Raw genomic sequence first — 21691 nt, 5'->3', positions numbered from 1 at the left:
AGTTCTACTTTTACTCTCTGTCTTTTAATTCTAAGCCCAATTGGACCTGCTTTGTTTCAATTCCACTTGTTCCGGGCTGATCATTACTTTTCTTATTTTCTGAATTTGCACCTAGATTATTCTTTTTTGGTCCTTTTTCTCTCCAACGCTTTTGAGCCTCTTTTCTCCGCACTGCTTTCTTCTTCGCTTAGTCGTCAACATTTCATTATAACGTATTGTCCTTGTATGCTTTATATGCGCTGAGAGCCCTGGATCCGTGTGTGCTCAAATACTTCACACGACTAAATGTTTTGCTGCCCATTGTCTTATCTGATATTGATTGTCAGTAGGGTTTGTCTTGCAAGAATCTCATATTCTACGTCATTGCTAGAGGGTTCTGGGTCAATCTCTTGGCACAATGTCTCATGTTTAAGGTCCCCACGAGACGGCCAATTTAAGGTCCCAGCGAGATGCTCCGTGGCCATTCTCTTTCTTCTCACAGGTCTTTTAAGTGTCTTCCATGATCTTAATGTGAAGATCACGCCTCGACGCCCTGGTGTTTCTCTCCCGGATTTTTTTTTTATAGTATAGAGATATTAAATTATATTAGTGCATAGTCTATGGGAGCTGGATTGAATTGGTATATTCTAACAGCTGTGCTGTATGGTTTGGAGATGGTGGCACTGACGAAGAGACAGGAGGCAGAGCTGGAAATGGCGGAGTTGAAGATGCTCTGATTTTCACTCGGAGTAAAGAAGGTAGACAGGATTAGAAATGAGTATATTAGAGGGACAACACAGCTATGACAGTTTGGTGACCAAGTGAAAGAGGCTAAATTGAGATGGTGTGGGCACAGGCAGAGGAAAGATGAAGGTTACATCAGGAAAATAATGTTGAGGATGGAACAGCCAGGCAGTAGGAAAAGAGGAAGGCCAAAGATGAGGTTTAGGGATGTGGTGAGGGAGATAGGAAGGCAGTTGGTGTGGAAGAAAATGATGTGAAAGAGGATATTAGATGGAGACGGGTGATATGCTATGGCGATTCCTAAATGGAAGCAGCCAAAAGAAGAAGAAGAAGAAAAACATAAAGGGAACATTTAATATTTATTTTGTTTCTCTGTGCATTAGTTAAAGCAAAGTGGAAATGAGGCCTCTAAGCCCAAAAAGTTAACAATGCACTTTTACATATGCGTATTTAATTGTTCTTCCAATTTTTCATGTGTAAGAATAACCCATTTATTTATTTATTTATTTTTATTTATTGTCTAACAGCATTGCTGTGCGAGAATTTTTATGCTTGGATGACCCCCCAGGGCCATTTGACAGTTTGGAAGAAAGCCGGGTGAGTCGAATTATTTATTGTACAAACACATCAGAAGATATCTCTCTTATATTTTGGAAATTATGTAATAAAGTGGGCAGCTGACCCATTAATAATAATAATAATAATAATAATAATAATGCATACAGTATGTTGTCAGTCAGTCATTGTCCAACCTGCTACCTCCTAACGCAGGGTCATGGGGGGGCTGCTGGAGCCAATCCCAGCCAACACAGGGTGCAAGGCAGGAACAAATTCTGGGCAGGGCGCCAGCCCCACTGCAGGGCACACACACACACACACACCAAGCACAATTTAGGATTGCCAATGCACCTAACTTGCATGTCTTTGGACTGTGGGAGGAAACCGGAATGCCCGGAGGAAACGGGGAGAACATGCAAACTCCACGCAGGGAGGACCCGGGAAGCGAACCCGGGTCTCCTTACTGCAAGGCAGCAACGCTACCACTGTGCCGCCACAGTATGTCATTTTAAACATTATTTATTCCTAAAATTATTTTTTAATTTATAAAGCACATGATGTTCTACACCACATTTCCTTTTCGATTTTAATTAATGTTAATCAAATAATTATTTAGCAAAGGGCGGCACATCAAGGGTCAAGTGTCTTGCCTTTGTATTCTGCTCCTGATGCTGATTGAAGTGAGTCCTTTAAAGTAAATTGTTCAAATAAACAAATTAAATCTAGAAAGTGTTCCTGTACTTCCTGATCACGGTGTACATTGGGATTTTGGATTAACATCACAACCTAAAACTCGGACTTGAGAGAACAGGCCTGAATTTGCACATGATGATATATAGCACTGCGGTGGGCTGGCGCCCTGCTCGGGGTTTGTTTCCTGCCTTGTGCCCTGTACTGGCTGGGATTGGCTCCAGCGGACCCCCGTGACCCTGTAGTTAGGATATAGCGGGTTGGATAATGGATGGATGGATGATATACAGCACATTTCTTTCCAAATTTTCTTTGCAATTTTCATTAATGTTTACCAATTAATTATTTAAAAATGGGTGAAACATCGAGGATCAGCTGTCTTGCCCTTGTAATCTTCTCCTGGTGGTTGTCTGTGTAGAGTTTGCATGTTCTCTCTGTGGTGAGGGTACCCCACCCAAGTTCTCTGATTTTCCTGCTGGATTTTACTGCACTCCCAGTGTTGCTCTCATTTTGGATAGCTTCTGTGTCCAGTAAATGAGAAAGCTTGTGAGGTGTGCCCTGGTGGTGTAGTGGATAGAAGCACGGCCTTGGTGGATCCAGCAACCAGCGGTTTGAATGCCATGCCAGCAGCAATGCCACATGCAGTTCAGAAGAGGTCATCCCCCTGCATCTCGGCATATTCAGTCCCGGTCAGTAGCAGTACTTGGATGGTAACCTGTAATAAGCACAAGTTTAATACGTCACTGTGCTCTGTGCAAATATATCTTATAAATCTGCTTTTGTTCTGCACACATGCACAGCTGACACAGAGCCAGATTTAGCACAGGGGTTCACCGTATAGAACTGGTAGGCACGCAGTATGACATAAGACAGATTGAAACAACTGGATAACGTGCAGACTGAGAACTGCCGTATACTATTTTTTTGTCTGTCAAAGTCTTCATGAAACTGTTGCCTTGTTTGGAATTGCACGTTCGCCTAAGTGGGGTCCCTGTACGTGGAGAAAACAGTATAAAGCCTTGGAAAACGGCCAAGTCATGGATGGATGGGAGATACCGCCACCTGTTCCTGAAAATCCTTCCACTGCACCAACGATGTCGACAGACTCTACACATCTGGCCCACACTCCCGGACTGGGTTCTGTCATTGCCTTCCCTCGTCCGTTATGTAGTATAAGCCGACATTAAAGAAAGCTAAGTTATTTCTCCTACAGTGCATCCGGAAAGTATTCACAGCGCATCACTTTTTCCACATTTTGTTATGTTACAGCCTTATTCCAAAATGGATTAAATTCATTTTTTCCTCAGAATTCTACACCCCATAATGACAACGTGAAAAAAGTTTACTTGAGATTTTTGCAAATTTATTAAAAATATAAAAAACTGAGAAATCACATGTACATAAGTATTCCCAGCCTTTGCCATGAAGCTCCAAATTGAGCTCAGGTCCATCCTGTTTCCCCTGATCATCCTTGAGATGTTTAATTGGAGTCCACCTGTGGTAAATTCAGTTGATTGGACCTGATTTGGAAAGGCACACACCTGTCTATAGAAGGTCCCACAGTTGACAGTTCATGTCAGAGCACAAACCAAGCATGAAGTCAAATGAATTGTCTGTAGACCTCCGAGACAGGATTGTCTCGAGGCACAAATCTGGGGAAGGTTACAGAAAAATTTCTGTTGCTTTGAAGGTCCCAATGAGCACAGTGGCCTCCATCATCTGTAAGTGGAAGAAGTTCGAAACCACCAGGACTCTTCCTAGAGCTGGCCGGCCATCTAAACTGAGTGATCGGGGGAGAAGGGCCTTAGTCAGGGAGGTGACCAAGAACCCGATGGTCACTCTGTCAGAGCTCCAGAGGTCCTCTGTGGAGAGAGGAGAACCTTCCAGAAGGACAACCATCTCTGCAGCAATCCACCAATCAGGCCTGTATGGTAGAGTGGCCAGACGGAAGCCACTCCTTAGTAAAAGGCACATGGCAGCCCGCCTGGAGTTTGCCAAAAGGCACCTGAAGGACTCTCAGACCATGAGAAACAAAATTCTCTGGTCTGATGAGACAAAGATTGAACTCTTTGGTGTGAATGCCAGGCGTCACCTTTGGAGGAAACCAGGCACCGCTCATCACCAGGCCAATACCATCCCTACAGTGAAGCATGGTGGTGGCAGCATCAGGAACTGGGAGACTAGTCAGGATAAAGGGAAAGATGACTGCAGCAATGTACAGAGACATCCTGGATGAAAACCTGCTCCAGAGCGCTCTTGACCTCAGACTGGGGCGACGGTTCATCTTTCAGCAGGACAACGACCCTAAGCACACAGCCAAGATATCAAAGGAGTGGCTTCAGGACAACTCTGTGAATGTCCTTGAGTGGCCCAGCCAGAGCCCAGACTTGAATCTGATTGAACATCTCTGGAGAGATCTTAAAATGGCTGTGCCCCGACGCTTCCCATCCAACCTGATGGAGCTTGAGAGGTGCTGCAAAGAGGAATGGGCGAAACTGGCCAAGGATAGGTGTGCCAAGCTTGTGGCATCATATTCAAAAAGACTTGAGGCTGGAATTGCTGCCAAAGGTGCATCGACAAAGTATTGAGCAAAGGCTGTGAATACTTATGTACATGGGATTTCTCAGTTTTTATTTTTAATAAATTTGCAAAACCTCAAGTAAACTTTTTTCACGTTGTCATTATGGGGTGTTGTGTGTAGAATTCTGAGGAAAAAAATGAATTTAATCCATTTTGGAATAAGGCTGTAACATAACACAATGTGGAAAAAGTGATGCGCTGTGAATACTTTCCGGATGCACTGTATGTGATTTCTTACCGCCGTATCACTAAAGGAGGGGTATCACTTTTTATATCTGTATAGTTTTGGGTTATGTAAAACACGCAATTACAAAAGAACTCATTCCCAGGGAGCTAACGCCCCCTGCTGAACACAGAAACCATCTAAGAAAAGGATGGGACGCTTACCCTCTGGTCTGAATGTGGATCCCAGTGTAGTGACGGGGACACTGGTGACGTCTTTCCTGTGAGACATAAAACTGAGGTCCTCTCTGTGGTCATAAAAGATCCCTGGGCAACCGTCATAAAGAGTATGGTGTATCCCGATGTCCTTGCTAAATTGCCAACCATGGCCTAGTCATTCTGGCCCCTCTAAAACAGTAAAACCTCTGGTCACAAACATTTCCGAACACGTACAAATCAGGTTTCGATCAAAAAGTTCACCAAACTTTTGCATCTGTTCACGACCACACGCTCTGGTGGCGAACAAAAACACTGGTGGCCAGTTTCCCATTCTGGTTCGTACGCGACAATGATTTCCGCACGTGTTCAGTCTCTCTCTGTACATTGTTCTCACTCAGACACGCGTGAATTCACTGTGAACTCTGTGCTCTATTTCGTGTGCTTTTGAATTAATTTTGCAATTAACCATGGCCTCTAAGCAAGTGAAGAGTGGTAGTGTAAGTGAGAAGAAAGGTTCGAAGAATATTGAAATTGAATTAAAGAAAGAAAATATTGAAAAGTATGAGCGTGGCGTTCATGTTACTGATGTTGCCGCCGAGTACAAGTAGTCAAAATCTGCGATTTCCACTATTCTAAAGCAGAAAGATGCCATTAAAGCAGCTGATGTTGCAAAAGGAGTTACAATGTTCACCAAGCAGAGGCCTCAAATGGTGGAAAAACTGTTGCTAGTGTGGTTGAACAAGAAGCAACTTGCAGGGGATAACGTAAGCAAGGCGATGTTATGCGAGAAAGCCAGGAAGATTCACGGCGATTTGCTACAAAAAAAATCCTTCTACGAGTGACAAAGGTGAGGAATTTAAAGCTAGTAGAGGATGGTTTGAAAAGTTTCGCAAGAGAAGTGGCATTCATAGTGTGGTAAGGCATGGAGAGGCTGCTAGTTCCGACGCTGCAGCTGCGGAAAATTCGTGGAGGACAAAGGCTACATCCCTCAACAAGTGTTCAACTGCGACAAGACTGGATTGTTCTGGAAGAAGATGCCAAAGAGTACCTACATCACCCAGGAAGAGAAGGCTATGCCCGGCCATAAACCAATGAAGGAGTGGTTAACCCTTTTGCTGTGTGCTAACGCTAGTGGCGACGTAAAAATCAAGCCGATTGTCATTTGCCAATTTGAGAACCCTCGTGCGTTCAAGCAGCACAATGTAAACAAGGCCAGACTGCCCGTGATGTGGAGGGCAAACACGAAGGGTTGGGTCACAAGGACCTTGTTTTTGCAATGGCCGCACGAGGCTTTCGCTCCCGCCATGAAGCAATATCTCGAAGGGAATAATCTGCCTGAAAAATGCCTTCTTCTGATGGACAATGCTCCGGCACACCCTCCAAATTTGGTTGATGATATGGTCGAGGAGTACGACTTTATTAAGGTCGTGTTACAAACCCCAAACAACACGACTCCTCTTCTGCAGCCCATGGACCAGCAGGTTATCTCAAGTTTTAAAAAAAGCTGTACACCAAAGGACTATTCGCCAGGTGTTTCAATATGACAGAAGAGACATCTTTGACCCTGAATTTTTTTTTTATTTTTATATTGTTCATTGCATCAACCTCATCGACAAAGCCTGGGAAGACGTCACATACCGGACCTTGAACTCGGCCTGAAAGAAACTTTGGCCTGAATGCATTCCTGAACGGGATTTCGAAAGATTTGAGCATCTTGTTTTGGATGAGATTGTGTCCATGGGCAAGAGCATGGGTCTTGAAGTAGACAATGAGAACATCGAGGAGCTGGTCCTGGATCACAAGGAGGAGCTGACGACGGAGGAACTCGCTGAACTCCAACAGGAGCAGCAGAAGTTGCTCGCCGAGGAGCAGTCCTCGGGGGAAGAAGAGGGAAGGGCGGTTATAAAAAGTGATGTGATAAAAGCCATCATGGAAAAATGGAACGAGTGCCAGGATTTTTTCGAGAAGAACCACCCTGACAATGAATGCGGTTGCGAACAGAGTGATAAATACGATGATCGCCCATGTTGTCTCGCATTTCCGAACAATTCTAATGTGTATGAAAAGGTTGTAGCGGTCAGAGGCCGCTAAGATTCACACCGTCGAGAAAGACGGTGATTTATTTATTTTATATGAGGATTACCAGGGACAACCCCAGCCTTGGCACGACACACACCCACACACACTACAGAGACAAAGAAAACGCACTGGGAACTTAAACGACAAAAAAGTATAATGAAATTAAATTACTAAATGAAAAACAATAATACCACCCCTGATCCCTTCGGCGATATTACAATTAACAGATAAACATGACAAACACGCAGTAAAGTCCATGTATGAAATAATAGCGGTGAAGTTATGTCCAGTGATTTGAATGAAGCGAGGGAAATGGAAAAACACAGTCCTACCGGTAGTTGCTGAAGTAAGTTGACAGATGAATGGTTCAGGAGCGCTCCTTCTTCCGTGAAAGCCAAATACTCCAGACAACGTCCTCAGGAACAGTAAACAGGTAGACGAATGATTCCAGACCCCAACAGACAACACAATCCAGGACACGAAGATGTAAAGCAGGCAAACGACAGGCAGTTCCACAGATAAATACAAGCAGCAAACGACCAAAACAAAAACTTCTTTCTCTTCGTCCCCTGCCCTCCTTTTGAACCCCTCTGGCCACCTTTGCCCCCAACAGCCCTGCAAGGACTGCTGGGAGATGCAGTTCTAACCAATGGTAGCACTGCTACAAGGTAAGGCACATTAGACCGCTATTTCGTGAAGTTTGGTCCACCAGCTAAATGGATAAAAACACCAGAAACCCAAGAAATCACAAGAGAGAAAACACCTGAAGGAGAACATCCCTCCGTCGCGAAGCCGGACTCTCCAGCAAAGCTGTAACCTCCTCTCCACCCAGCATCCTCCTCGCTTCCTTCACGTCAGAACTCGACTCATGCAAGGTTATTGCTAGTTTTTGTATAAATTAAGGATTTTGCAAACTTTCATTTTTTTCCCCTATGCTTAAAACTCATTAAAAAAAAGTGTTTACAGCGAGCGGTTCGTAAGGGTGTAGTGTGAACTCTTGCAATGTTATTTTTCTGTTGTTCAAAGTTTTCTCAGTGTTATTCAATATTTTTACATTTTAGTTTACTATTACTCTGTGCATTATATGGTATAATTAACTATTTTTGTGCTTAAAAATCTTAAAAAAATATATATTTATATACGAACGGATTAATTGTATTTACATACAATCTTATGGGGGAAATTACGTTCGGTTCACGACCAAATCGGGTCGCGTCCAGAGTTTTGGAACAAATTACGGTCGTGACCAGAGGTACCACTGTAATCCCCTGTCTCTAATTAGCTAGTTATCTATCACCCCTTTGCCACCCTACAGCTAACGTGTGGTGAGCATACTGGTACAAAATGGCTGCCGTCACATCATCCAGGTGGATACTGCACATTAGTGGTGGTTGAAGTGGCTGCCCACTCACTGAAGTGCGTTGAGTAGTGAGAAAAGTGCTATATAAATGTAAGCAATTACCCAGTCTCTGCTTTATGAGAGCGTGGCAAAGAAAGAAAACACACTTGACATCTCGGCAGAAGACACGTGGGAGACTGTGAAGTCAATGGGAAGAAGGACCTGTGATCTCACTGAGCCGTTTTGGCAATCGGACTAAACGGCATGTTTGGCATACTGCGTATTATCAACACACCATCCCAACCATGAAGCATGCAGGAGGTAACGTCAAGCTGTGGGGATGCTTCTCTGCAGCAGGCTCCGAAAGGCTTGTCAAAGTAAAATGAATGCAGCAGAACGTGTGAAAATTCTGGAAGAAAACCTGACGGAGTCACCAAGAAACTTGCACTTTAGGAGAAGAAATTTGTTCTCCAGCAAGACAATGAACCCAAGTATAAAGCCAACGCTAAACAGCGATGGCTTCAATGTTCGTGTCTTGGAGTGGCCAGATGTCAGTCCAATTGAGAATTTCCCGCAGGACTTGAACAAGGCTGTTCACTCATGATCCCCATGACACCTGACAGAGCCTCAGGTAGTCCTGCAAAGAAGAATGAGGGGAAAATGGCGGCGCTGATCAAGGGAGAGACCGGTGCACAGAGACTCAAGGCTTTCATGGCTGCCATCTCCGAGTGGAGTGGAGGTGAAGAAAAAGAGAAAGAGCTAATTTACTAATTTGCAGCATCTCCCTAGATGATATGACGGCAGCCATTCTTGCGGCAAAATGTCCACCACACATTAACTTTTAGTGGTGAGAGAGAGGCAATTAGCCAGTTAGAGATGGTAGAAGATTAGGAGGCCAGAATGACCAGGCCGTGGTGGGAAATTTAGCCAGGTCATCGGGATAACACCCTACTCTTTACTAAGGATGCCCAGGGACATTTTATGACCTCAGTGTTACAACTCATCTGAAGGATGGTGGCATTTTTACAGCACAGTGTCCCCCGTCACTGCACTGGGGCATTGGGATCCATACACAGACCACGGGATAAGTGCCGTCTGCTGGCCTCACCAACACCTCTTCCATCAGCAACAACCTAAGCTTTTCCTAGATCAGGGGTGGCAAACTCTAGGCCTGGAGGGCCGCAGTGGCTACAGGTTTTCATTCTCACCCTTTCCCTAACCAGTGACCAGTTTTCACTGCTAATTAACTTTTTTCCCCATCACTTTAATAGCCCTGTTAGAAGAGTTCAGCCCTCTGAATTGATTCCTTTCTTGATTAAATGACAGCCAAGCAGAAATGAGACGTGAAACGAGCTAACAGATGACCAGCTAAACTGGGGCTTCAAACTCCAACCAATTTCACTCCGATCACTTTCTTAATGAGAAGCCAATTCTTGCTGTTAATTAAACCCGTTATTTAATCCCATAGCTTGTTCCTGCTCTCATTCTGCCACAGCAGACATTTCGAAAACTCTTGTTTTTCTGTTCTGTCTAAGAGTACCAATGTCAAAATGTTTTGGCGACCTGAGAGATCATCCTTACCAAGACCATCACCTCTCTTTAATTTCAGATATTGTGTGATGGGCACAGGGGAGCTGGTCATGTGGTGGCTTGTTTTGTGTCTCATTATTGTTTGGCTGCTAATTAAAGAAAAAGAACAAACAAATATGGGGCCCGAGTCAAGTTAATTAAAAGAAGTAATCAGCAGCAAAAACTGGGCACTAATTAAGAAGATGGTTAGAATGAAAACCTGCAGCCACTGCGGCACTCTAGGCCTGGAGTTCGCCACCCCTGTCCTAGATGGTCTCCTATCCAGGTTTCTGGACGGGCCTGAATAGGCTTAGCTTCCGGTGGATAACCTCCTCTGAAGTGCAGGTGGTACGGCTGCTGGCTTTTGTTAGGATGCCACTCCTGGTGTAGCCACTGTTGCATCCTTCCACCTCCGCCTCCTGGTATATAAAGGAGATATCACTCCCTATGTGGCCTTCCGTTATCATGTTCTTCTGTTATCAAGGTGTCCTGGCCAGATAAGAGAGCAGCATTCATAGCAGCTGGGATGCGAGTTTGTCCGTCGCAATTTAAAGAAATACTATATTTTAAAGTCTCATAACATTTTTGTCAGTGATCTTTTATTTTTTTTTCCTATGCTGCAGCACTCCATACATTTACATGATTTTTTTTGAACAACTCTTTATTTATTTTTTTTTTGTTGTCTGCAGGCCTTTTGTGAGACTCTCGAAGAGACAAACTACAGACTCCAAAAAGAGGTCATTGAGAAGCAGAAAGAAATCGAATCCCTCAAAAAAATCCTGGAAGAAAAACAGCTGTACATTGACGTTTTGGAGAATAGAATCAAGTAGAGTCCTCTTCATACTTACAATTTTAAGCTCTTGACAAAATACTGAACATCTAAATGGCCGTCTTCATTTGTGTTTCACGTGTGCCTTATGATAAAGGAGGGTTTTTGTTTGTATTGCTGTTTCTTTCATCATGTCGGCCGTTAACATTTATAGATAGATACTTTATTAATCCTAAGTGGAAATTCCCATACTCCAGCAGCAGCATAATGATAAAGAACAATATTAAATTAAAGAGTGATAACAATGCAGGTATAACAGACAATAACTTTGTATAATGTTAACGTTTACCCCGGGTGGTACTGAAGAGTCGCATAGTGTGGGGTCTCCTCAGTCTGTCAGTGGAGCAGGATGGTGACAGCAGTCTGTCACTGAAGCTGCTCCTCTGTCTGGAGATGATCCTGTTCTGTGGATTCTCCATGATTGACATGAGCCTGCTCAGCGCCCGTCGCTCTGCCACGGATGTCAAACTGTCCAGCTCCGTGCCTACAATAGAGCATGCCTTCCTCACCAGTTTGTCCAGGCGTGAGGGGTCCTTCTTCTTTATGCTGCCTCCCCAGCACACCACCGTGTAGAAGAGGACGCTCACCACAACCGTCTGATAGAACATCTGCAGCATCTTATTGCAGATGTTGAAGGACGCCAGCCTTCTAAGGAAGTATAGTCGGCTCTGCCCTCTTTTGCACAGAGCATCAGTATTGGCAGTCCAGTCCAGTTTGTCATCCAGCTGCACTCCCAGGTATTTATAGGTCTGTACCCTCTGCACAGTCACCTCTGATGATCACGGGGTCCATGAGGGGCCTGGTCCTCCTAAAATCCACCACCAGCTCCTTGGTTTTGCTGGTGTTCTGGTGTAAGTGGTTTGAGTCGCCATTTAACCATTTAACAAAGTCCTTGATTAGCTTCTTATACTCCTCCTCCTGCCCACTCCTGATGCAGCAATAATATGGTAGGTTTTCGGTCATAGACAGCTGCCTGGTATTTTTTATTTTATATACAGTACGTGAGGGTTGGTCAATATCTTTCAACACTTTTGTGAATTTTGTTTGGGTTGGCTGCACAGCTTTCCTTTCGAATTTGTGGACAGGGCTGTGGAGTCGGAGTCGAGGAGTGGGAGACAATTTTGGGTACCTGGAGTCGTGGTCAGAGTGGGCAAAAATGTACCGACTCCTACGAAATTTAAATTGTAATGAAATAAAATACAGCAAATTCAAATGTCCCATTTCACAAACAATAGTCCTAATTAAGTACTTGTGTGATGTAAGAATAAAGCCCAGTGCATAGTTGTGTTACTACAAGTGTGAAGTTCAGCTGAGCTATTATACAACCTGACATTCACATATTGTAATCTGGATTATGGTACATTACAAAAAGCATTTTTTATTTTATTTCAGATATAATGTGTTTAACAAGTTCATTTGAGTGTAAACAAGTGTAATGGTGGAGGTGGAGGTGTGTGCAATGGCCTAATGTGTGTTCAGGGGTTCATGTCTTTTGTTTAAACTGGCCAATACAGTAGAGAGTCCGCTTCCTAGCTCAGGTGTATGTTGCCTTCCTTCAATCAATATGGAAAATACATCAGCAATTAAATACTAAATATTAAATATTAAATACAGAGAAGTCCGAGTCGGGGAGTGAGAAGTACCAGAAACTAAGGAATCAGTGTAGAAGGATTTATCTACTGACTCCACAGCCCTGCTTGTGGACACATGGGATGTCCGCGCTTGTGTTGGATCGCTCCTAAAACTTTGAGTTTGGCATCCAAACCAGCTTTCAGAACTAAAATGGTTCTGAAGCAAATAACCACTAACTCCAATGCCCCCGCGGCTTACTCTTCCTGGTACGCTGCCCGATTGTGACAAAACTATACATTGTGTCCCTGTTTATAGCTATGAAGTCCTGATTGCAGTAACAGAGGTGTTCCCCACATCAATAAGAGCAATAAGAATGGTGGTGGGTTCCCTGTGAAGTTCAGATCATGTTGAAGTGTGCAGTTTCGACTTCACAAAACACGCGGTTTGCCAGCCAGACAGTCAGCCATTGTCCAACCCGATAAATCCTAACACAGGGTCACTGGGGGTCTGCTGGTGCCAATCCCAGCCAACACAGGGCGTAAGGCAGCAACAAATCACGGGCAGGGCGCCAGCCCACCACAGGGCACACACACCCACACACAATTTAGGATCGCCAAATGCAGTTTACCCCCCCCCCCCCAATGCAATAGAAGTTGTAGGGGATGGGAAAGCGGACTGAAAGGAAAGCTGATGTTTACTTCCAGTACTGAAAATCCTGAAATGCTGTACCTACTGTTTTAAAATTGGGCGTTTTTTGGTACTTTTCCAGTACCAGTATGTTGCCCGCCCCTAGTCTGTGGTCACAGTGGTGACGTTTCAAAATCGATTAGTCAGTTTCTCTTACTGTTTTCTAGGAGTAAACAAAAATGCCTGACTCTCTGTTGACACCAAAGTAGAGCAGAAAGCAGTGACCCACTTTTTAGGGGCTGAAGGTATACTGAGGTGAAAATCCATAGAAGGCTTTAGGCACAATATGGACATGGTGTTTTACCACAGCAGAGGGTTTATGAATGGAGTGTGAAGTTCAAAAACAGTGCCTGTCCACTACCAGTGACAATACTGAGCAAGTCCGCGCCATGATTCTGACGAACCAACGAGGATTTCCGCCCCTGGTCCTCACTGCTCACTGCTGTCGGAGTGTGGCGCATCCATGTTTACTCCTAGAAACCAACGAGAGAAAATAACTGATCAAAAGTGTCGAAACTTTAGCACTACAACAACAACAACATTTATTTATATAGGACATTTTCATACAAAAAGTAGCTCAAAGTGCTTTACATAATGAGGAAAATAAAAATAAAAGACAAAATAAGAAAGTAAAATAAGACAGTATTAGTTAACATAGAAAATGAGTAAGGTCCGATGGCCAGGGTGGACAGAAAAAACAGGGAAAAAAAACTCCAGACGGCTGGAGAAAAAAATAAAATCTGCAGGGGTTCAGGGGTCATAAGACCACCCAGTCCCCTCTGGGCATTCTGCCTAACATAAGTGAAATAGTCCTCTTTGTAGTTAGGGTTCTCACGGAGTCACTTGATGTTGATGGTCATACAGACTTTAATCCATCCATCATTGTTGGAACATCACGGTGCTTTGAGTAGATGGTGGTGGCTTGGATACCGGAAAAGGAAACAGAAGAGAGAGTAGGGGTTAGTACAGATTTTAGAGCCACTGTGAATAGTTATTATAATGAATTGAACGTACAGAGTATCAGGATTAAGTTAAAGTGAAGTTATGAGAAGGCCATGTTAAAGTAATGTGTTTTCAGCAGCGTTTTAAACTGCTCTGCTGTATCAGCCTGGTGAATTCCTATTGGCAGGCTATTCCAGATTTTAGGTGCATAGCAGCAGAACGGCGCCTCACATTATGACAACAGGGGGAAAGTTGTACAGCCAACCCGATCAAAAGTCGGTGAATTTCAGCAGGTTCCTCACCCTCTGCTCCACCTCAGTACCGCGCGTATTTCAACAACAGTGTAGTCCTGCGGCGGAGTGTCCACGTTCGTTTGACACTAACAGCAGAGCACTGCACTGGACTGTGGGTGGTCAGGCTACCCATAAGCCATTGTGAATGTGTTGTATTGCGTCAGCTTTTATCCATTGCAGTTACTGTGTAATTGTCAATTTGCCTTTACTTTTTGCCTCGTAAATACAAATGGAAAGAAATGAGCAACAAAAAACAATTTGTGGCTTATTTAATTATGCTCACGTATCATTGCAGTTTTATTTATTTTATCATTTCACAAAACATTTATTTATTTGTTTATTTATTTAACAGATTGATTAATTTTGGAATATTCCTCCATAGGCCCGTGCCCCTTTATTGATATAATCTAAAACTCATAATGAAAGAATAAATATGTATGATCTAAATATGTAAAGTTCCCTAAATGACTCGCTGACAACAAATTCTTTGTTATTTGTAACAGAAACTAAAGGGGTTTCTCACTGAGCGAGAACAGCACTATATAAATGTAAAGAATTATCATTAAGAACGGATGAACAGTTTTCACTAATGGATCCATATCACAGCCCACAAATATCCAACCTCATCAAAAAGTTAATTTAATCAACAAAAAAGTCAAGAGAAACCCCCAATGATGTTTTCCACGTAATAGTCTGATAGGGAGATCTTTGTGCCGATCTGCGGCGACTACCGAATAGCACAGAGGGTGGCTCGTCCAACTGCAAGTTAGCAGCGTCATAGTTCGAATCCTGCATGCATTCATTTTTCTTGATTTTTATGTATGTTTAAAATGCAAAAATACATACTGAAGAGTAAAGGCAACAAATATGTCTTTTTGGTAATCATCAGAGACCACACCACTCACTTTTCTAAATCAGTTTTTCCAGTCACGTCAGCTTTTTGAGTTATGAACAACTAGCTGCGTGCGGTCTTCTGGACAAAAAAACAACCTGAAGACGCCCTAGCAGTTTTATTACATTGGTGAACTTGGAGAGGCGTCAGCTCACTCTTAAGAATGACCTGGTGCAGAAGATGTGGACCAAACTGGGCTTGCTGCCCCACTGGCTTTCGAAAGAAGATCCCATATGTTAGCCGGATCGCTGGAATATGAGTCCTATTAATCTTTGTCTTGAGAAAATACCTCCAGATAGACGATGTTTTTAGGGAAAACTTCAAGTCTTGCCCCCCCCCATTGGTGAGATGTTTCACTTGCACGTTGTTGAGCGGTGGTTGCTTCATTTTGACGTTGTGTCTCCTCATCGGTGTCATTAGCATGACGTCGTTGTCGCGCAGCAGCGTTTACTGTACACGAGTCTTTGGTAGCAAACCCTGTAAAAGTGCAAGCAGGCACCATCTAGTGGCTGTGGTTGAGCATGAGCAGAGCAGAGCAGACTGCTCCATACACACATGGGTCTTTCATTTATACAGCTGTGGCCAAAACTGTTCAGAAAGACCCCAGTATTAATTTTCACAAAGTCTGATGCTTCAGTATTTTTAGATCTTTTTATCAGATGTTTCTCTGGTGTACTGAAGTAGAATTACAAGCATTTCAGAAGTTTCAAAGGCTTTTATTGGCAATGACATGAAGTTTATGCGCAGAGTGCATATTTGCAGTGTTGGCCCTTCTTTCTTTTTCAAGACCTCTGCAATTCGCCCTGGCAGGCTGTCTGTCCATCAACTTCTGGGCCCAATCCTGACTGATGGCAGCAGCCCATTCTTGCATAATCAACGCTTGGAGTTTGTCAGAATTGGTGGGTTTGTTTGTCCACCCACCACAAGTTCTCAATGGGATTAAGGTCTGGGGAGTTTCCTGGCCATGGACCCAAAATGTAGTTATGGCCTGGTGCTCCATCATGCTGGCCTAGGCATTGTTGGTCACCAAACTGTTCTTGGATGGTTGGGAGACTGAATTGTATTTTGTAATGCATTAATACAAATGTTCATGATGCACCATCTGTTGGAATGACAAATACAATGCATCTGTCTCTGTCAAATGCCATTTGGTATGGGGTTCGTAAAAGCAGAGCTAATGTTTATGATGTGCCACCTTTTGAAATGACGAATGCAATGCCAGGCACTGTGATGTTTGCAGAGACAGAAGAGCTAGCTAACTTTCACTCTTTCAAGTGATCTCTGCATTACATAAGAATGTCATTAGTATCCTTTAAATTTCGGTGTTCCTATATGTACTGTCACAAGAACTGTTTTCCATTCCATGAGCCAAACAAAATGGCTTACAGACTGCATTACCTAATTCCATCCGTCCATCCTCTTCCGCTTATCCGAGGTCGGGTCGCGGGGGCAGCAGCTTAAGCAGAGAGGCCCAGACTTCCCTCTCCCCGGCCACTTCTTCCAGCTTTTCCGGAGAATCCCATGCGTTCCCAGGCCAGCCGGGAGACACAGTCCCTCCAGCGTGTCCTGGGTCTTCCCCGGGGCCTCCTCCCGGTTGGACATGCCCGGAACACCTCACCAGGGAGACGTCCAGGAGGCATCCTGATCAGATGCCCGTGCCACCTCATCTGACTCCTCTCGATGTGGAGGAGCAGCGGCTCTACTCTGAGCCCCTCCCGGATGACTGAGCTTCTCACCCTATCTTTAAGGGAAAGCCCAGACACCCTGCGGAGGAAACTCATTACCTAATTACTACTAGAATACGTATATTGTTACTAAATGGTGATACTGCAGATTATATCAAGTGCCAACACTACAAAAACAAGCAATGAGGAGTATCATTTTGTTTCTTCCAGAGAAGATCCGGTTACGGAAGAAAATACCCGCAGGCCATCTGGTGAAGAGAGTGAGTGCAGTGGGGACGTGGAGTCTTCAGTGGCAGAGGCAGATCAAGAAATGCAAGTCGAGAACGGGTAAGCAGACAAAATGGAGGTTCACTGGATTAGCAATTCACTTTAGCTTGTAGCCCTTGCAAGATTTTGTGGTTTCATTTGTTCTGAAAGTGTAACTTGGGTAGTCCAGGTACTGCAGGATATTTCAAATGTTAACATTAAATCATCACTTGCTTCTTAGCGTAGGACTGGCACCCTGCCCGGGGGACTCTTTCTGCCTTGCAAAATTTTTCGGTATTTGTCCAGTTTTGTCGCATTTCAACCTGAAGTTCAAATGGATTTTTGGGGGTTTTGCGCCATTCGATTTACACAACATGCTTATCACTTTGAAGGTGCAAAATATTTCAATATTTTGTAGAGCCCCCTTTTCCTGCAATTCCAGCTGCAAGTCTCATGTTGAATGTCTCTATTAGCCAAGCACATCTCACCATTGGGATCATCGCCCATTCCTTAAGTCCAAACCGCTCCAACTCCTTCACATTCAATGGACTGCGTTGGTGTCCAGCCATCTTCAAGTCCTGCCACAGATTCTCAGTTGGATTGAGGTCTGGGCTTTGTTGAGGCCATTCCAAGACCTTTCAATGTCTCCCTTGACACCACTCCACTGTCGCTGTAGCAGTATGCTTAGGGTCCTTCTTCTGCTGGAAGTCTCAAATCACTGGCAGACTGAACAAGGTTTTCCTCAAGAGTTACCCTGTATTTGGTGTCATCCATCTTTTCATCAATCTTGACCAGTTTTTAGTGTCCCCACTGCTTGATGCCATCACCACCATGCGTCACCGTGGAAATGGTGTCCTTGGGATGTTGGGAAGTCTTGGGTTTGTGTCACAGATGGTGTTTCCCATGATGGCCAAAGAGTTCAATTTGAGTCTCATCTGACCAGATAACCTTCTTCCATGTGTTTGGCGAATCCGCCACATGCTGTTGGCCAAACACCAGAGGCGTTTTCTTATTTGTTTTTCTTGATGCAGTGACTTTTTTTCTGGAATCTCTCCCATAAAGCCCTGTTCTGTGAAGTGTATGGCTTGAAGTGGTCCTATGGACAGATACCCTCATCTCCACTGTTGATCTTTGCACTTCCTTCAGTGTTATCCTTGGTGTCTTTGTTGCATCTCTGATTTATCACCTCCTTGCCCCGTCTGTGAGATTTGGTGGGCAGCCTTCTTTTGTGAGGTTTGTAGTGGTGTCATATTGTGGTGTGATATTCTCTCCGTTTTCTTATAATGGATTATTGGTGTTCTGTGGGATATTCAAAAGTCTTTTTTTATAAACTAACTCTGATCTCTATTTCTCCACGAGTTTGTCTCTGACTTGTCTGGAGTGTTCCTTGGTCTTCATGTTGCTTGCTTAGCGGTGTTGCAGAGCCAGGGGCCTTTCATAACAGACATCATGTGTGACTTTGATTGATACGACTTCTGAAGTTAATTGGTTGGATCAGGTCTTATTAAGAGGTTTCAGTGTGATGGGTGAATGCATATGCACTCAGAACTGAGGCTCCATGCAAGATCTCATTTCATGGGGTGAGGATGATCATGAGAAAGGTGAGAGATCAGCCCAAAACTACACGGGAGGAGCTTGTTAATGTACTGAAGGCAGTTAGGACCACCACATCTTCAGGGTCAGACTTCACCCAGGAACGTGTGCTATTTGTGGGTGGCCACCCTGAAGTTGAAACCGTGTCACGAATCCCCGAGAAGAAGCCAAGGGTTGAGGTTCTCTGGGTGCTCCCGTCTGGCGAGTTGGACTCATGATTAAGTTTCTTCGGGATAGCCAGCCGGGAAGCCGTTTTTTTTCCACTCCATCTTACAGTAGGAACTGTACTGCAGGTTTCTTGGCTGTGTTCATGGACTACGTTAAATCTTTGTCTTTTTTTTTTTTTTTTTGAGATCTTTTTTCTTTATGTCTGTTTCAAACCAGGGATTAAGATTTGGCCGCTGGGGAAAGGGGTTCACAAATAAGCAGTCAGGCACCGGTCAAGTAAACATATTAATTGGATTACAGTATACTTAATCAGTCCAACTTCTTCCTTGTAAATTTTGCCAATTATTTAGGGGCATGTATAGGAGAGAAGAGAGGCTGAGGACTGAATATGTTAATGCTATTTTATCCTTCAAATATCGTCCATTTTCCTCTCGGGTGGTGAAGTGTAGTAACCGTGTTCCATATCGGGCGATTGTTACAATTCCACTGTGGTAGGTCTCATAGTCAGGGTCAAGGTGAAGAAGCTGTCAGCATGGGAGCTCCAGCAACAATTACTCACTTAACACCCACCTGGGCCACCTAAGAACCTTCCCAGAGTTGTCCCTTAGCCACTCCTGTTTTATTCTTGGAGTTATTGTCATTTTGAAAGGTAACTCTGAGGCCCAGTCTGAGATTTAGAACACTGTCGAGGAGGTTCCAACTAAGCACTGAGTGAATGGTCTGAATACTTGGGTCAATGGGATATTTCTGTTATTTTATATTTTGAAAAAATGGGCCAAAAATTTCTAAAAATCTCATTTTCGCTTTGTCGTTCTGGAGTATTAAGTGTTACTTAAAGGGGGGTAACAAATGCACTGAAATGATTTTAGCAATAAAAAATGAAGGTGTCCAAATGCAGTCCTTTCGAAAGGTCCTGTGACATCTACAGAGGTTGAAGAGTTAGCTGAAATTCTCTATTTTATTTATTGGCAGGCTTGAATCAGCTGTTACTGAGCAAAATTTTGCAGCTTGCTGGTGCGGCCCAAGTCTTGGAAGTTCTCCACCGGTGATTGAAGTCGGCCAAATCGTGGAACCCACAGAGCAGAAGTAACGCACCTTTAGAAGAACTACAGGCGGATTGAACCCGGAGCGGAACGTAACTCGGGGAATTTATATCCCAGACAACATGCAATTACAAATGACATTTGTTGACTCACTTAGCTGCTGTGGCTCCCTAATCTTCTAGCTCGATATAGCACAGCAGCGGCAGGTAACGTACAGGCATGTGCTTCCCGTTTGACTGGTTTAAACAGTTTTGCCGTAACAATAATGGTGACAGTTAACGTCTGTAACCTTCTACTTGCTTTTATAAACGATCATTTTCACAAAACGAAAGCTTCTGCTAGTCTGTAAATCATATAAAACATTTGCACTACATGCTCCTCAGAAGTTTTGCAGAGACGATTTTTCACTTCATTATTTTAATAGGATAGCAGTTTTGGTTTTCTTCACTACGTGCGAAAAAGTCCTTCACTGTGATTCTACTGCACGTCTTGCACTACACAATCAACAGAATACTCAGATACTTGTTTGCTTTACCAAATACAAAGTGTACCTTAAATGCTCTCGCCGCCAATTAGGGTATTTGTATTTTTTTTTTAATTTGTTTACACGTAGACCACCACGCAGGACGTTTTAACTCGATCGAAGATTGCTTGGAATAAATATTAACTTTCTGCAGTTGCGAAATAAATTTCTTTATATCTATGCATTTTTCTAAAAGTTAAAAATGCTGGTGTAACATTTATGGATTGTTTGCTATTTAAAATCCTGCCACCATTCTGACAACATTGTGTCGCTTATTAGACTTTCGATTTACGATAACAAAGTTAAGACGAAGTAACAACGATGGATGACAAAACTTTTAAATGTGTACAAAATATTAAACAGGTCCTATTATAAGAGGAAAGAAAAATTATTTGCCGCCATCGATTACAAAAATAAGGAAATGACCGCAACTGACCAAACGTGAAATTTTTGCATCTTTTTTTCAGCTTATTTGCATCTGCCGTTCTGCAAACAACACTGTCTTATCGTAAAAAGCCATATTCATTGTGATGGTGCAATATCAGGCCGAGTACAGATACAACGAAAAAACGAGAATTGTGTGTTAGATTTTTTTTATATATATATATATATATATATATATATATATATATATATATATATATATATATATATATATATATCTCATATCTCGCTCCCTATAACGGGTTTATCGATTCCTATCATGCACTTTAAATTTCACAGTACGTTTTGTGCCAAGTCTCATTGGCAGAGCTTTTAAAAATCTCTCTCTCCTTCTATATATATATATATATATATTTATCGATATTTGTGTGTGTTTTTACTGCTTTGAAAATAACGATATAGTGCCTTTTTCTCCGTCGTTCTTTTCACGCACTATTTCTTGCTTTTCTTTTCCTACTTTGAAAAGTCTTTGCCTCCGTTGCTGTTGACGTAAAACACATTTTGCATTAAATTTGATAAGCCTTTTTTTATCGTTGTTTTACGACATAAATTGAGCAGTTCGTTACTTTTTGACGCTATCACCGTCTTCATCATTTTCGTTTTTTCTCGAAGCGTTATACTAAGTTGAATGTAATATAACGTTTCAACAACAGTGATTTCCAAGGGGGGGTGGGATTATTTTACTTTCTCTGGAAGAAAGATTTGGTTACAGTAAAGGCTGACCTAACACAGTCCTCGATACTTCTTGTCGTAAGTGAGCTTCTTTTGTGAAAGGCGTACACACACCCTTAGACGACATTGTGCCTTTGCTTTCAGGAAATGTTAGCATAAGATATTTTAGCTTTGTTTAACTGC

General features: G+C 43.2%; 1 protein-coding gene across 2 annotated transcripts in view; it reads left to right on the top strand.

The window, feature by feature from the left end:
* Window positions 1–20947, top strand: part of snx16 (sorting nexin 16) — an 88776-nt gene extending 67829 nt beyond the window's left edge. For both annotated transcript variants that reach the window (XM_039754304.1, XM_039754302.1), the window contains exons 5-8: window positions 1251–1320; window positions 10609–10745; window positions 17030–17146; window positions 19799–20947. In XM_039754304.1, coding sequence (XP_039610238.1) covers window positions 1251–1320; window positions 10609–10745; window positions 17030–17146; window positions 19799–19916 — 442 coding nt within the window. In that variant the 3' untranslated portion in view covers window positions 19917–20947. The remainder of the gene's footprint in view (window positions 1–1250; window positions 1321–10608; window positions 10746–17029; window positions 17147–19798) is intronic.
* The last annotated feature ends 744 nt before the right edge of the window (window positions 20948–21691 follow it).

This window comes from Polypterus senegalus, chromosome 5, assembly GCF_016835505.1.
Source record: "Polypterus senegalus isolate Bchr_013 chromosome 5, ASM1683550v1, whole genome shotgun sequence".
Lineage (NCBI taxonomy): Eukaryota > Metazoa > Chordata > Cladistia > Polypteriformes > Polypteridae > Polypterus > Polypterus senegalus.
Note: the sequence above shows the minus strand (reverse complement) of the source record. Positions and strands in the feature narration are given on the sequence as shown.